This window comes from Ischnura elegans, chromosome 12, assembly GCF_921293095.1.
Source record: "Ischnura elegans chromosome 12, ioIscEleg1.1, whole genome shotgun sequence".
NCBI lineage: Eukaryota > Metazoa > Arthropoda > Insecta > Odonata > Coenagrionidae > Ischnura > Ischnura elegans.
In genome coordinates this window covers 56,098,791-56,116,960 of record NC_060257.1, presented here as the reverse complement: position 1 = coordinate 56,116,960, position 18,170 = coordinate 56,098,791, and the positions used below count along the sequence as shown (strand labels likewise).

The following is an 18,170-nucleotide window of genomic DNA, read 5'->3' as shown; positions in this document are numbered from 1 at the left end:
AGTGGGAACCAGAACGACGTCACGCGGGAGTTTTCCTGGCATTCATACTTACCTGTTACGTTTTCCCACCCTTGAAAGTTTTTACTTTTCATTTAATTGCGAAAAATAGATATTGTCATTTAAAAATCTAAAAGCTTGAAATACATACTTCAGGAGTAATAATCTTTCGATTTGGGCAATAAAAAATAATAGGAAACCACCCTATTGCAAGAATTAGTGTAATTTGATGATCATATGAAACCAAATGTACTGTGTGTCAGTTTTGATACACCCATGGAATTCATTAATTTTATTTATTAGAGTAATATCTAAGAATATTCCTGTTCTGAAATGATTGATGAAACACTAAATCACTGAGTCGAACTATACATATGTAGATTTATAGACCAAGGGCATCCCTAGTTTCTAATCTGTAAAAGGGCTTGTGCCCGTAAAATAAATATTATTATCAGTGTAATATTTTGCTCAGATAATACAGGTCATTATCTGTGAAGTAAATATATCAGCTTTAAAGTTCGTTTTTTTTCCTGAAAAAAATTGGATTTCTGGTAAAATTAGGTACATAATAGTAAGGGGAGTTTCTTGCAGGGAGAAAGAGAGGGAGGGTAATAGTTTTGTGAGGAAAGTGTTTCAGCCCAATCATTGAGGTAAAAAAAAAAGTGCATCTTTCCCCATCCTTCTCACTTATTGTAATATTTTTTTCCTAATCAATCCTTTTTTATTATGAGAACATGCGTGAATATCATCTATGGTATAATTTTATTCATAATTGATAAGGATCATCTCTGTCTCTCCTCAGGAATTAAGGCTAGGGGGTTTCAGGTGCAAAACACTGGGGTGTCTGAGGGTGTGGAATACCCACCAGGGTAAGTGCCCAGTGAGAAATGGGTGGTGGAATCCATGTGTAGATGTAACGTGGATACCACGTGTTTTTGGTCGTGGAATCAACGTGGAACCCACGTGGAAATTTGGTGGAAAAATTAAAACAGTAGTAGGTGCTGTCCTAAAACCATTAAAACCTCAACCACTCTATATCTAAACCTTCTATATATGTGTCTACGATTTTTCATGTGCTCTCATGGCTGCCTTTCCACGAATTATATAAAAATAGAATGTGCGATACATTTTCACATAACTAGCGTGGTTTCAGGATGATAGATGACGCAATGTCACCAGAGAGTTAAGTTCCACAAATTATAAATTCTGTTTAACATTTTATGCTAATCACCACAAATCCACTTGAAATCAACGTGGGTCCAACCACTCAATATCCACCACCACCACCACGAGTCAACGTGGATTCCACCACCCATTTCTCACTGGGTGGGTGTTGCGGGTGCCCTCCTCTAGAAAATTTTAAAGATAAATGGTTCAAAATGGTAAGTTTTACGGGATTCTGAGGCGTGTTTTATTAATATTTACACTATTATATGAGTAATATTAATCCAATTAAGTGAGATGGATTGAAATTTCTCTGAGCTCTGGGGGGTTTTTATCCCTCAAAACCCCCCCCTCGCTGCGCCACTGTCTCTGCTCACCTATATGCTGAAAAGAGGGATGATATGTCTGCACTTCATTGTGGAAGCCATAATTAAGATACGAGGGTAGTGATGCCCAAATATGCCTTTAAGTTATTCATGCCTACATTTGGTGATGGTATGGATGAAAAAACTGATAAAAAACTTTAAAATATTTTTAAAAGAATTTATGGAATTTGCCATTGTTTTAGTCATTTAGTTGTAAAAGATTTAGTTGATGCATTTAATAGTAAGTGGTAATAAATCAAATAATCTACTTCCTGTCTTCTAAGAGTTAAAAATATAAATCAGCCAGCTAATTCATCCTGATATACATATGTACTTATTTCTATAAATTAATAACATACCATCAAACAAGTCACATCTAGTTAAAAATGGAAATTCACTTTATTTAAAACAATAGCACTCATAATTAAAACTGTTAACCATTCCATAGAGTATAATTATTTTACTCAGGGGTTTATTGTACGGGTAAGTTTAAAAAGCGCAAAATAGATTTGATTCAAGTTAGCGCCAAAGAACACTCGCTGAGGTCATGAGGTCGATGGCTCGGAGCAGGCGATGTATCGACATATGCGATTTTATCCTTTCGGATCGATTCAGGAACTTTCTCGTAATAATTTGTGAGAATGTGGAAATATCTAATTATTTATAATATTATTTTCCGTGATTGTGCACCGTAATTGTTTTTTAGCACAATATATCATAGAGGTATATCTTTTCGTCATCATGTGAAATATTGTTTTGTTTTTAGCCCACCTAATGGCGTTTTCATGTGTTTTCCTGTGACCTAGCTATATTTATTACGGACGTAGATTGCTTCGAGTGAAAGTGAAGTGTTTCTACAATGAATTATTTGGCTAATCCTGTGAGACCAATTTAGTCTATGTAATTTTTTTAAGTTTTGCTTGCTTAAATGTGGTTTGTTGCGTGATTTCGCTGTGGTTACATTGACGATAGTTGAGGCTTGACGTTTCCTTAAGAGATACGGAATTGGTTCTCTTAAAGATTAATTTAATCCATGTTAACTTTTAGGGAATTAGGTGTATTGATGTTATTTATCGTGATGTTTTATTTATATTCTAATACTTCTAATTACTTTTTATGGCGTCGTGTCAGTTGTAACATATGGTTAAAGCAGTTTAAATATACCTGAATAATGGATGAAGACGTTGGAAAAGATGGTGCAAATGGAAGTGGAGACATATGCCGTGTTTGTCGGTGTGAAGGAACTAGTGACAGACCGCTCTTTCATCCGTGTCTGTGTGCTGGGAGTATTAAATTCATTCACCAGGAGTGCCTTGTGCAATGGATGCGGTAAGTTATAGGTTTTATTCAATTATAAGTGAATCATTATTAATACATCAATCTATTTCATGTGTCACGGAAAATAACCTTTTACTCTCTTGAATTAAGCCAATGTTTCCCCAGAAATGATGTGCTTGAGCCATATTCTGTATTGTTTTTGCGTGGTTGTTGTCATTCCTGCTTGCCTCGTGAGGAATTCACTTCAGGGCCTCAGTGCTAAGATCTTAGTTATGTTTGTACTTTGCTTTTATTTTACCTACAAATATTATGGACAAATTCGTTTCCTTTTGTAGTGGTTTTCAGCTATTTATTGAGTTGAGTAGATATATATCTCAGTAAAGTGATGGAGGAGTATTTTAGGATTCCTTCTGTTACTCTTTAAGCGTTTTGATGCTTTCAATCTCTGTAATCAAAGATTTCTCGTACTATGGGCTCTTATTCAGAATGGAATGTTTTCTTTCATTGTGATGAATATATTATTATATCCTTAGTTGGTGCTTGTCTTAAAAATGAAGCTGAGGGTAGTATTGGATGTTGTAAAGCTAGTGTAGGGAAAACGTTCCATTCCTTAGAACCATAGAGGAGGGAATCATATGCACGAAGCTGATGTTCGATTTTTTAAGATGTTATAACGTTTTCTGTAGCTGTCTGTGTTATGGGAGTACCCAGCAAGGGGCAGGAGGGGGCAGCTACCCTCCCCTGAAGGCAAAAATAGCAAAAGTCTTTAAGGAAAATCAGAACTGGATTGAAAGAAGTTTTCAACTAATTTTCTTTAAATCCACGATGTTAGTGCAAAACATGCAACTAGAAAAATATTTTTTTACAAGTAAATAACTTAAAACACTAGTAATGCACTGTTATAATTTTTTTAAATGTTGGTTTCATTCACCTTTTCCATGCTAAAATCTTATACCTTGAACAACCATGGCTTGCCCCCCTCCCCCATTTTTGATCCTGGGTATCCCCTTGGTCTTTGATACATCTATCTTTGATTAGGTTATCTTTGATCACATTCATAAAGTTGGCTTGGAGTAAAAACTAGTTAGTAGAAATAACAAATTTGTCATTTCTATCAATTACTTTTTACTTTTGCTGTCTCTATCCTACCAGACCAATTACAACATTAGCCCCTTCTATACTCCTCTTTTATCACCTCGCCTCTTTTTCACGTTGCAAGAATATGTTCATTAAAAAAAAGACTGGCTATTACAGATCACATGTTTTCTGTCACATTTGTGTTTGTTCAAGAAAACAGGAACATAAAGAATAGTGATATAAGTCAAAATTGGTCCTGAAATAATTCAGAATTAAAATAATTAAGGTGAACAGCCTCTTTAGCTGCTTCAGAAAGTGCAACACACTTTGTTTAAAAATATGATTAAGCTACACACTTCTGCTTTCTTTTACTCCTGGAAACTGGTGCACCTGCTCCAGTAACAACATACCCAAAGTAGGAATGCCTATCATTCTTTCTTTTGTAAAATCTGTATCAGATAAACCAACAAAATGGTTCTCTGTACATTAGAATCCTATTTCCATAATGCCCTTTAGCTATGTAAGTATACTTTTGGCTATTTCCCAATGGACATCTCTATGTTTCTTATTAAACTGAGAAAGGTGGCATGTGATGAAGGAAATATCTATTCGTGCCGACAGATACTTGAGAGTTCCAATTAACTACTGATATCGGACATCTGTGATTTCCTTAGCTTCTTCTTTGATTAGAAAAAATGTCAAGTGGAATTGAAAAATTAATCAAAAAAGGAAAGACAATGGCATGTTCCACAATAGGGTAGTTTCCTTCATCAAAGAAAACGAAAGGCATTGATTGCCATTCGTTACCCACCATTAGTGTATTCATAATACTGTAAGACCCCTGATCACTCAAAAGGGGAATCAACACCGATTTGGCAGGGATTCTGTGAAGGAAACTCAGAGACACTCTTTACAGGTTTTTTATTGTGATCACTCTCAGCGACGATACAATAACTACTGCCACTGCCACGCGCTGTCTCCTCGCAGCTCTCTCTCGGCGCACCCCTCCCCCTGCCGCAGTGCTTGTCTTTGCAGTTCCCCATGGTAGGCTTCGCATGGGAGAGAGGAAACAATGCGCTCCCGTGGAAATGAAGAATGTGATGATTCGGGGAAGGGGGTGAGGAAATAGAAGGAAGGAAGAGGTGTAGGTATCTGATATGCTTACTAGCTCAGATGCTAGAGGTGGAGTGGGTAATAGTTGGGATGGGGCGCAGGAAGGTGAAAACGGAAGCCGAGCTGACAGAGGTGATCCTTACATCACTCCCCCTTTCAAACGGCATTTAGTCAGTGGACTAAATGTCGAACCTGTGAAAAATAAAAAAAATGCAACAAACCCTGCGAAGCAATAAAATAATCCCCACCAAAGGTGCTACCTCTACCAAGTATCAATTCACATTTAAAAAAAATCATTATTCCCCAACTAGACAACATAAAAACAATAAAATTTAAAACCAGAACACAAAAATCACACAAATTTCTAATACATCTTTGTACTTCACTTGTACCATCAACCCAAACCCATATAATAAAAAAAATCATTATTTCCCAACTAAACAACATCAAAGCAATAAATTTTAAAACATGGACACAAAAATCACACAAATTGCTGATGCATCTTTGTACTTCATTTGTACCACCAACCCAAACCCACAATCACTCTCACTCCCTCCTTTTCATTGCATACGAAAATTCCAATGGAGTCCAAAACAAAATTATAACCAAGTCACACAGTTACTCTAGTCCTTCCACAACTTCACAAGGGGTTAATTTTTCAAAATACAAATAGTGCCATGCGATGAGAAGCACCCACATCAAAATTACCACGCACAGCACCACCCCACACATTTTGCCTCAATTCTCTTCGTTCACTCTCACTGACTATCCTTTGCTCTCCTCACTTCCGCGGCCGCAGCTGATAAGGCAGCGGCTGCGCTTCACCTTCGCTATCTGGGGCACTAGGCGACTCCGTTGAAGGACGGGGATCGACCTCTCGTAATCCCAACGGCTCTGGAGACGTAGGGATAGGTCGGGACCTCAGGAGATAAGGACTTCTCTGTGGCTCAGCTGTTCGGCCTTCCTCTCCGTCGCTCGTCGCCTCGTCGCAAGATTCCTCCGTGCCTTCCTGCAGTGAAGTCTCTTCTGTTACCTCTTCGCTCGATTCTTCTTCTAAATGGGGTCGAGGGGGGGTGGTTCCGGGGGAAGAGGAGGGCAAAGTATTGTGGGGGGGCTTGTTTCCGATCACATCTACTGGCAATAATTTTGCTGATTCGGGAGGGGTGGGTTTCCGGGGCCTTCCTCGCCGGCGTTCTCCACGATGAAAGAATCCACTACTAGGCGGATTCCCTATATGTAATTTCAAGCGATTTTTGTGCACTAGAAGGGACCTATAGGGGAGCGGTATCCGCGCATTACAAGGGGATATTACTTCCGTCACCAGGTAAGGGCCCTTCCATGGGTAATGGAACTTCTTCGCGCCCCCTGTCTTTATGCACTGATCACTTAAATATACATATTGACCACGCTCATACTTTACGTCCTTCGTGCCTCGATTATATACTGCAGCCCTCTTGCGCCGGCTCCGCTCGTCATTAACTCTACATTTCTCCCACATTGTCTCCAATCTCTCTTTCAACTCTCGAAGATACACGTCATTAAACTCTCCTATTTCCGAATTATAGCACTCAAAGGGCGAACGCATGGTACATCCAAAAACAATTTCATGGGGGGAATAACCGGTACTCCGATGGGTGCTTGTATCATATGCCGTGACAGCATAAGGCAACCAGACATCCCAATCTGTATTTTTTTCATTTACATAATGGCTAATAATACCTGCAATAGTTCTGTGTACTCTCTCCACCTTGCCGTTGGACTGGGGATGGTAAGGGGACGTACGAAGTTTGGAAATTTGCAACAGCTCACAAACATTTTTGAAAAATTCGGACATATAATTCGCACCTTGGTCTGTCAAGACTTTATCTGGTACTCCGAATCTCAAGACCCACTTCCTTACGAATGCTGAGGCAATTGTCTCCGCCCTTTGGTCCGGTAATGGGACCATCTCAAGATAGCGGGAAAAATTATCAATGATGGAAAGAATATATTTATTACCCTGGTCACTGCATGGAAGAGGGCCAACAGTATCCAACGAAACGAAATCAAACGGCCTATCTGATGAGGGTAACTCCTGCACAGGTGCCCTCGTTTTCCCATAAGGGCTGCGGCGATTGCACGCAACACAACCCTTCAACACTTCCTTCACATCCTTTGTTACTCCGCGCCACCAATACCGCGATCGTACCCTTTCCAATGTTGGTCGAACCCCCAAGTGACCAGATAACGGATGATCGTGAAAGTTTTGTAGTATCCCTTTTCTCAACACTTCGGGAACCACTATTCTTTGTCCACCATTGGTCTCCTTATACAAAACTCCCCCTTTTACCAGGAACCCCTCCTGAGTGCGTAATTTTTTACACTCAGCGTCCGAATTCTGACAATCAATTAAGTTGTCATACGGTCCTATTTCAACCGTCCGCACCTTCCGACTTAATGCATCAGCATTCGAATGAAGCTTCCCTGGCTTGTGAACGACCTCATAGTCAAACTCGCTTAATTTCAATGTCCATCTCACTAAACGGCTATTAGGGTCCTTAAGGCTAAACAACCACTTAAGGGCTGCATGATCCGTCACAATTTTAAATCTCCTACCAAACAAATAACATTTAAAATGGCCTACAGCCCATACGACTCCAAGAAGTTCTTTTTCCGTCGCTGAATAATTAGTTTCCGCGTTATTTAATTGTCTAGAGGCAAAGGCAATGGGGTGTTCCTCTCCGTTTATCTCCTGCGAAAGAACTGCCCCGAGGGCGTAATTCGAGGCATCTGTGGAAACAATAAAAGGTTTACTAAAGTCAGGATAAACTAAAATTGGGCTACTAGTCAACGCGGTCTTAAGCTTTTGCATTGCCTCTTCACAGTCATTCGTCCAACTGAAAGTAACTCCCTTCTTCAACAATCTCGTTAAAGGTTTTGCTATGCAAGCATAACCTCTCACGAATCTTCTGTAGTAATTAGCCAAACCCAAATAGGACTGCAATTCTTTCGTGCAAGTTGGAGAGGGATATTCGCTCACCGCCGAGAGCTTCGCCGGATCGGGAAAAATCCCATCTTTAGTAATAACATGACCCAAATAATTAACTTTGTCATGAGCAAAGTGACATTTATCATACTTTAAGGTCAATCCAGCCACCCTCAACCTCTCTAAAACGCCTCCCAATCGCTTCGCGTGCTCTTCGATCGTGGAACTAAAAACGACCACGTCGTCTAAATACACAAGGCAATGCGCTGGCTTAAGCCCGCGGAGGACACTATCCATAAGACGCTGGAAGCTCGCCGGCGCGTTTCGCAAGCCAAAAGGCATCCTCGTATATTCATAATGCCCCCCTTCCGTATTAAATGCCGTCTTAGGTCGGGACTCCTGGTCCATTGGGATCTGATGGTACCCGCTCGTCAGGTCCATGGTGGTAAAATAGCGGCAGTTCCCGAGATAATCTAAAGTTTCCACTATGTTTGGGAGGGGGTATACATCAGGAATAGTAATTGCATTCAACGCTCTGTAGTCCACACAAAACCTATACGATGCGCTTCCATCCGCCGACTTTTTTGGCACAACAACAATTGGGGCGGCCCAAGGGCTAACGCTCGGCACTATGACACCTGCTTCTAGTTGTTCTTGCACCAACCTCTCCACTATTTCCCTCTGATGGTACGGTGTTCGGTACGCTTTTTTATAAATTGGTTTCTCATCAGCTGTTGGAATATGGTGTGATACTAATTTCGTCGGCGGTGGGAGGCCCTTACGAGAAAACAAATCCTCGTACTCCTCGAGAATCGGCACCAAACTTTCGCGTTCCTGGTCATTTAGATGGCTTAACTTTTCTGAAAAATTAATTTTTTCTTCACAACATCTCACAGCATGCACTCGCGGCCCCCGATCGTCTTTTGCCTCTACTTTAATGTCCTCCCATTCGGTGGCGGAGGCTAATATTGTTCCCTTTCTTAAAGTTACTTCTCCTGCATTAAGATTAGCCACCCTCACCACAATTTCCCGGTTTTTATTCACTCTCGATATAGTCCTCGCAACAACACACCCCTCTAAATCACCAAACTTCGATTCGACTAAAACATCTGTGCCGGCTGGGACATTCAAATCAGGGACCTTAAAGTTAAATAGTTTTTCGCACATTCCCGGCAAAATTTCTGTTTCTACCAACCGGATAGGGAATTCCGCGCCACACCACTCTCTCGCTCGCTTCAGCCGCCCCACGCTAACTTCTTCCTTGTGTCCATCCCTCAAATACCACGTATCCTTCCCTATAGAAGGGGTTCCCCGTGTAACGTCTATACAACAATCAAATCTTTCTAGAAAATCTAAACCTAAAATCCCATCGTACCCACCTACCTCGTCCACTACTTGCATACGGCATACATACCGAAATCCCTTAACTAAAAATTCTACGTCCTTCTCCCCTACACTCTTCACCACATCACCAGTAATTCCCTTCACACGATAAGGAGACCTTTTCACGCCCTTCAATCCGCACACATTACTGCACACGAGAGATACCTGGGCGCCAGTGTCGCAAAGAAACCTGGCCATCTTTCCCTCGACGCTCACCCTCGCCACCAGGTCCGTGGGTCCTCCGCCCCTCTCCACCCTCGGGAGGAAGACATCTAGTAGGGGCCGGAATTGGCGGCGTTGCCGGCCCCGCTGTCGTTTAACCCCGACTGGCGCCTTGGTCTGCATTCCCGGGCAATGTGGTCCACGCCTCCGCAATTGAAGCACCGCCTCGGATTGCGGCACTCCCTCGCCATGTGTCCGGTCTCCCCGCAGTTATAGCACTTCCCTTCTCTCGGGGTCCGGAAGACGTGACGATTCGCTGGTTCCTCCCGTGCTGGGCGCCTTTCTACCTCTTCAATCCTGATGGCGGCCTCGACAGCCTCCTCAAAACTTTGGGGCGACGCCAACCGGCACTGCCTGCCCACCTCCCCCGACAGGCCATTTAGGAAGGCGTCGAGGGCGCGCTGATCTGCCTCATACCGCGTCGCGGCGGCATGCTCTACGGAGCCAGTGGCGTCAAACGTCTGGCTGTTGACCTTTCGTACTCGGTCAGCGAAGGCCTCTAGGTCCTCCTGGGGGCCCCTCCTCATGTTAGTCAACAGCTCCCAGAAGAAACGAGTACTTCTTTTCGTCCGGTACCTCAGGAGGAGTTGCGCCTTCAACTCCTCGAAAGTCTCGGCCCCCCGGCATTCCTCCTTGCTGCGGTAAAACTCCGCAGCCTCTCCATTCAGTTTCAGCACTGTTGCGCTGAGTCTGTCGCCGTCGGAGAGACACCCCAGATCAGCCGCGCGTTCAATCTTGTCGAGGAAGGCCGCAACCGACTCGCCCGCTCTCCCAGAAAAAGCCTCGACAGCCGAAAGCAGGCCAAAATTCTTCCTTCCCCCTTCCTCTCCCGTGGCTGCCCCTGCCCGTCGGAGCCTTTCATTATCCACGCTCAGCTCAAGGAGTTTCTCGTTCAATTCCGTGATGGCCTGTTGTAATTCCATCTCCTGTCCCCCAAGGCTCACTCTCCCCGCCATCTCGTCTTTGAGTTTCCTCACAAAATTTGCCAAATCCCACTTCTTGACACCAGTGTAAGACCCCTGATCACTCAAAAGGGGAATCAACACCGATTTGGCAGGGATTCTGTGAAGGAAACTCAGAGACACTCTTTACAGGTTTTTTATTGTGATCACTCTCAGCGACGATACAATAACTACTGCCACTGCCACGCGCTGTCTCCTCGCAGCTCTCTCTCGGCGCACCCCTCCCCCTGCCGCAGTGCTTGTCTTTGCAGTTCCCCATGGTAGGCTTCGCATGGGAGAGAGGAAACAATGCGCTCCCGTGGAAATGAAGAATGTGATGATTCGGGGAAGGGGGTGAGGAAATAGAAGGAAGGAAGAGGTGTAGGTATCTGATATGCTTACTAGCTCAGATGCTAGAGGTGGAGTGGGTAATAGTTGGGATGGGGCGCAGGAAGGTGAAAACGGAAGCCGAGCTGACAGAGGTGATCCTTACAATACACAAATTATTTGGTTTTTGAAATACCGGTTTAGACGAATGGCAAGGGTCAAATTTTATCCTCATTTGAAAAAGGCCAGATTGGCGCCCATGCGATTCCACTCCACGTGACGTCACAGGGACCTAGTTTCTACACGAGAGGATAGGAGTTATGCATCGTCAGAGGCTAACAATGGATGCATGAGTCACAGAGCTCAGGGAAACATGTCTTAATAATCACCTATTAAAACTGGCTAAGGTCGGAAAGTTTTCTTTGAGGTATTAATAAACCTTTTTTAAGCCAAGCCCTACCAGCCAGCAAGGTACTCAGCTACCCGCTAGCATCCTGCGTCCTATCAGCGCTCAGAGCCTCGATCAAGGTCACCTCACAAGGCGGGAGTGGGAACCAGAAATGCGTCGCACAGACTTTTCCCCATCATTCCTACTTACGCGTCGCGTTTTCGCGCGCTTGAAATTTTTCACTTTTCATTTAATCGCGAAAAATAGATATCGTCATTTAAAAATCTAAAAGCGTGAAATGCGTACTACAGTAGTAATAATCTTTCGATTTAGGCAATAAAAAAATAATAGGAAACCACCGTATTTAATCAATACTGCGACCGGTTTCGAATACATGGTTTCGAAACCGGTCGCAGTATTGATTAAATTGTGAAACCTGCCATTGTCTTTCCTTTTTTGATTCATCATGAAAGAGTTCCATCATGTTTTGCCTGACACAATGGGGAATTCCACTGAAAATGGATGATTATGTGATAATAAAATATCCTTCATGCTGAAAATTACAGTGAAAGCAGTTCTTCTCTAACCTGCGTATTATTCGTAAAATTCCAATTTGAAAATTGTCTTTGAATGTTGCGCTCCAAACGACCCATCACCATGTTGGCTGATCGTGACGTCAGAGTCCAGTAAACAATACGTTTACGTGGTGCAAGTAGAGAGTAAACTATTTGACCCAGTTTTAGAAAAACCTATGTATCTCTCTGTACAATTTATTTTTTTAATATGTTAATTTCTTAATCAGTCATGTGAAATATTTATCCTGAATAATTGACAGGGAAGACACACCTCTTTGTGTTCTATGTCCGGGCCTGCTCTCCGGCTGTGGCGCTGTGCGCACAATTTGGACTGCTTGTGGCATCATATGCTCAGCAGTCCAGCAACATCTTGTCCGGTAGTGTCCGAAAATATCCACAGGGAAGAATGACGCCTCGATAGCTTAACTGGCTAAAGCACTCGACCGGAAATCCGGGTTATCCGGGTTCGAATCCCGGTCAAGGCGAATGATTTTTTTCTCTGTGGATCTTTCGCATTAGAGACTGAGGCTGCTCTCAAGGTGAAAAGGGAGCATCATCTTTGAACCTGTGTATATTTTGGTGTGGTTGTGCCAGTAAAACAAGAGGCATACTTCACTGATCGTGTCGGTGTAGGAATCTACATTTCCCTTGGATAAAAAGGAGTGTATAATTGTCTTGCCACCTCCTTTAGCGTACCTATAAAGTTGATTTGCCATATAGTACCAGATTTAGTTGAAGGCATTCAGTTCATGTCAACCCTTTTGATTTCCATAGCTGTAACACAAGCAAAAAAACTAGTAACAAGCACAGGGACCTAGTTTCTACACCAGAGGATAGGAGTTTTACATCATCTGAGGTTACCAATGCATGCATGAGGCACAGTGCTCAGGGTAACATGTCTTTATAATCACCTATTAAAACTGGCTAAGGTCAGAAAGTTTTCTTTGTTTGATAAGGTATTAATTATCCTTATTTAAGCCACGCGCTACCAGCTAGCACGGTATTCAGCTACCTGCTAGCATCCTGCGTCGTATCAGCGCACAGAGCCTCACACCAAGGTCACCTCACTTGCGGCAGCGGGAACCAGAAATACGTCACATGGACTTTTCCCATCATTCCTACTTAGCCGTCGCGATTTCGTGCGCTTGAAATTTTTCACTTTTCTTTTAATCCCGAAAAATAGATATGTATCGTCATTCGGAAATCTTAAGAGCGTGAAATGCATACAACAGTAGGTATAATCTTTCGATTTAGGCAATAAAAAAATATTAGGATACCACCCTATTATGTTACTTGTTGAGGGCATGCCCTGAAAAAGAGTAAATTCGAGGAAAGTTTGAAATAGAGGAACATGTTTAAGTATACCGGGACTTGCCACGGTTAAGCCCGGTCAAGGTGAATGATTTTTCCTCTTTGGATTTTTTTTCACTAGAGGAACATTGTTTTTATGAGCCAGTTGCCATGGCCTTATGAGTGCTATGCAAAATTAGGGAACTAACAAAATTGATGAGTGTAAAATTGATGTTTCTCTTTAGTCTGTATTGCATTCAGTGAAATTTATATTTTTGAACTGAGCTGTGCTCATGTCATCTCACAAAAATGCAGTGTGTCTAGTCATAGAATGAGCATATTAGCATAAGGGGAATTCTCCCAAAAATTGGGAAAAATAATTAAAATACATACCACTAATATTTTGAGATGGCTATAGGAGTTAATTTTAAGAATGGAAGCATGACTCTTATGTAAAATGTGTGGCTCACTCATCAACCGTGGGTGCTTAACTCAAAAATTCCTTCGGTAAGGTATGCCACTTGAGAATAGTTGAGATTTTTGGTGAACCAGGTTCCCTTGCCATATGTATTGCTACTCTAGTGAGGTGAAGTGGTGATGATGTCTGTGCCCATGAAAGTTTGGCACCCAAGAATGATCCTGTAATTTTTTACTTCAAAGCCATAATTTTAAATCAGTGATTTTCTAGAAGTATTCACTCCTTTAGGGAGCTATGATACCGTTGTTTTTTCGTGAATACCAGACAATCTCTCTTATTTTTACTCTGAAAATATCGCATCTTAAGTGAAAATCCTATGGAAATTACAAAGTTTTCGCACACGTGGCTTCAGATGGTTGAAAAGCTATGGACTTGGACAGGGATGGATCCAGGATTTTGTTTGGGGGGTGGGGGGGGCCAAGGATACCCCTTAATACAAAATGATCGCAATGATAATGGGACCATATTAAAAATCTTGCATATTTTTTAAGGGTATGGGGGAGGCACGTGCCCCCCATAGATCCGCCTATGGACTTGGAGTACAATTTCAAGCAAAATAAGAAAAAAATACCATTAGATCTGAACCATTACTGCCCGAAATTCATGTAACATCGGAAGGGATTCCTCATGCTTTCCCTTTGTCACTTGTGGTTTCACTTAAAGTGGGTACAAAAATGATCACACTGATCACATTTTGATGTGAGAGCCCTTAGAACCAAAAATCAATCTGCTTATTTTGTGGTTTACCATCATTTATTATTTCTGTAGGACCATCATACCAAAGAGTAAAAGAACTACATACTATGTAGTAAGCGTTTAAAGGTTGAGGAACGTAAAGAAACAGCATAAAAATGTGCTATGAGTCAAATGGCTCTTGATCATATTTCTATGTGTAACCTTACCTGTTATATATGTATATATTTAGTGGCGCATATCTCAAGTCCCCATCTGAAGTACTTTTGTAGGGAAAATAATAATACCAAAAGTTAAAATAGTGTCTCTGAAACTAGCTTTTCTGCTGGTATAAAAAGCCATCTATTCTGGGAGTGTGTTGTGTTAGTCTGGCAACATCGTGGCATACTCCGTCTTCTTGTCAGGTTTATACCCAACGGTATTTTCTTCATAGATAATTGCTAAAGTCACCTGAAAGACTGGGTTTGGCTATTTTATTCCCTATTTTTAGACTACTGCTAAACGTATCATACCAAGTGAGTTCTAATTTCACTTGTAGAAAGGCAAAGACATAGAAATAATGATAATAATCTTATTCACCTTGATAAATGGTTTATACCATATATGGTATATACCATATGTCATCAAATACAAAGCTATCTATACAAACATACATATAAGTATAAGGTCTACTTACAAACTCATTTCACAATCAAATATCATGTAAAGAGTGAAAGGAATATTTCACAAGCCAAAAACTTCATCTCCTTTTAAAGTTAGCTATATATTCTTCTCTAATTGGAGTCTAACCTGTTGAACAACCTGTTATTAATTTTATGAAAGGAATAATATTTAAGGACAACCTGCAATATTCAACATTCAAATTGCTGTTGTTCCTAGTGCTGTACGTGTGTAACTGTCTAGATTTTCTTTGACAAAGCAGAGTGCTCTGAAAACATACAAGCTGACATGATGTCCAGCTGTGAAAAAAGTGGCTTACAATGGTCATGATGGTGTGCATTACCAATAATCCTTATTGCTCTATTTTGGATTTTCAGGTTCTTATCGTTAATTTTTATGTAATCCTTCACTTGTGTAAATGAAATGAAATACCCCATAGTGCCCATTATGTTTGGAAAGTAGCAGCTTGAGGTGTTGTTAGCTCACTTACCATAATAACTACCAAAAACTAAAAATTTGGCTACAGATCATAAATCAATGTTATTATTCAAGCCTTACAAAAATTAGCTGGTATTAAAACCTTACTGGATACAGATGGACTCTAAAGAGTTAGGTAACTAAAATATTCCAACTTCACAACAGATTAATTGATACTTTGCAAAGAGTGTGCCCAAAAAGCAAGTTTGTCTATGCCACACCACTATGTGTCGGACAAACTCAAAGGTGCCAAATTAGAAATTTCAAGCATGCTTCGATTTTTTGTAATTCCGTATCTTTGAAAGTTTGCTAGTGGAATGTTCATAAGTAGAAGACTTATTGTATTTCTTGGTGGTGCTAGGTGATTATTAAGAGATGTTTCCCTGAGCTCTGTGCCTCATGCATGCATTGGTAATCTCAGATAGAAACTAGGTTCCTGTGACGTCACGTGGAGTGGCATCGCATGGGCGCCAATCTGGCCTTTTTCAAATGAGGTTAAAATTGACCATTAACATTTGTCTAAACTGGGATTTCTAAAACCAAATAATTTGTATATTATGAAAACACTAACGGTGGGTAACGAATCGCAATCAATGTCTTTCACTTTCTTTAATGAAGGAAACCTATTTAGCCTTTTTCTAAATGAAGGATTATGTAAAAATTAATGATAAGGACATGAAAATCTAGAATAAAATTTATTGGGTATCCACTGCCAGGATTTTCCATGGTATTGATTTCAACAACTTAAAAAAATTGTGGAAATTGTTGCATTTTCGCTTTTCTCTACAAATATATATTGACCGCATGTCTTCATTTTATGTTTTACAGGTACAGCCGTAAGGAATTTTGTGAACTATGTGGCCACCTCTTCTCCTTTACACCAATATATGCTGCTGATATGCCTGGACGGCTTCCTCTAAAGGATGTCTTATCAGGGCTTGCGGGAAGTGTGGCGTGTGCCGCAAAACATTGGCTGCATTACTCACTGGTTGCCCTGGCATGGCTTGGCTTTGTCCCACTCATAGCATATCGAGTGTACAGGTTGCTGTTTACGGGTAAGTGGAATTATCAGTTCAGGTTCAAAGGCTTTTAGTAAAATTAGATATATGATTAATACAGGGATAGTGAATAAGATTGTTGTAATTAATTCGATATGTATGTGGAGTATTGTTAAGTATTGGTCCTTGCAAAGATTGTAGATATTATCTTTGGTTTTCTCCTTTCCATTAAAATATATTGCTCATTAAATATGCATGCATTTGTTGACATGGATGTATATACTACTGATATAAGGTGCTTATGTTTGAATGCCAGAGGGTGTCATTTTGTTTTCCTTCACCTTAATTTTTTTACATTAAAAAATCTTTTGTTACTTTTTCTCATATTTAGGGCATCACAAGATTGCTGTGTGATACATTTGCCCTCACCCATTTTTTATCTTAAAAATACATATTTAAGCCTGAATCACACGATCATTTTTTTTCGTCTCGAAAGTGATCACTATCGCGATCACTTTTCCCGTCGCGAAAAGCGATCGCTCTGGTGATCATTTTTCTGATTCACACGGTCACTCCCGCCGTCGCTTTTTGCATCATTTCCGATATCACAGATTGTTGTCATAGGGCCCGCATCACGAAAGTATATAGCTTGTTTGTACATCTATGTTGTTCCCACGATTGTCAAACGCTGCGCTGCGATCGCTCAATACGGGCATGCGTTTCGATTGGCTGATATGGGATTTTAGGGACGGTTTTAGCGACGGAAAAAGCGACTGCACGAGTGATGAAAAATAGCGATGGGAATCCTCATCGCGATCGCGAACGCGAAAAACAATTGCCGGTGACGATCATTTCGCCTAGTGATCGCGATAGTGATCACTTTCGCGACGAAAAAAAATGATCGTGCGATTCAGGCTTTGCCTAAAAATACATTGACTTGAATGTGTAATTTTGATGCACGGTTAAGATTGTATGTACTTCATTCGTTTTTAATGTTAATGAGACAGGTTTTGGATAAATAATTATCAAGTACTCCCACTGTTAACATCACTATAATGGTCTCACATGTTTTTCCCTTCAGGATCTGTCAGCAATATCCTAACCCTCCCTCTGGATCTGCTCTCCTTGGAAAATGTGGGATCGGACGTTCTGCACGGTTTCTTCGTGGTAAGCTGCACTCTGGTGGCATTCATCGGTCTGGTGTGGCTCAGAGAACAGATTTTGCATGGAGGTGGGCCGGATTGGATGGACGGTGCTCCTGCTGCTCCTCCGGATCCAGTCCCTCCAGACCCTGCCGAGGCACCCCCTAGACAGCAGGGGGATGGAGCAAATCTACTGGAAGCTGATGTCCCACCAGAAGACGGAGGTAATAATAATAATATTTATTTTAACGGGAGCAAACCCAGTTTACAAATATTAATTGTAAGGAAAATTACGAGAAAATTAATACATTTAATACATAAAATTTGCATAAAAAGTTACAATTATTGTGCCATAAAGGTAGCATATCATATACAATTTACATCAAGTCAATAGGTAGTGTATTGACAGCATATATGTTAACATATTTCGTTTTAAATGAGTCAAGTGAATCATAAAATATGTCAGCATCAGTCACATGTGATGCACTGTTAAATAACCTCATTTCTCTGGTGACAAAATTATTATAAACAATATTGTTTTTAAATATAAAACTAATATCATTTAGACAAGTGCAACTTACCAAATTATGGCATAGTTCATGTAGAAACAATAGATCATTAAGTTTCCTTCTGACCA

At 41.1% G+C, this 18,170-nt stretch overlaps 1 protein-coding gene across 5 annotated transcripts in view; it reads left to right on the top strand.

Moving 5' to 3' along the window:
- The first annotated feature begins 2,117 nt into the window (after positions 1–2,117).
- LOC124168759 (E3 ubiquitin-protein ligase MARCHF6) overlaps positions 2,118–18,170 on the top strand; it is a 36,278-nt gene continuing 20,225 nt past the window's right edge. For 2 of the 5 annotated variants that reach the window (XM_046547038.1, XM_046547032.1), the window contains exons 1-4: positions 2,118–2,249; positions 2,658–2,855; positions 16,222–16,448; positions 17,473–17,757. In XM_046547038.1, coding sequence (XP_046402994.1) covers positions 2,698–2,855; positions 16,222–16,448; positions 17,473–17,757 — 670 coding nt within the window. In that variant the 5' untranslated portion in view covers positions 2,118–2,249; positions 2,658–2,697. Of the gene's footprint in view, positions 2,250–2,277; positions 2,427–2,657; positions 2,856–16,221; positions 16,449–17,472; positions 17,758–18,170 lie in introns of those variants that run through there. The other 3 variants (XM_046547035.1, XM_046547034.1, XM_046547033.1) reach the window with 3 other exon arrangements.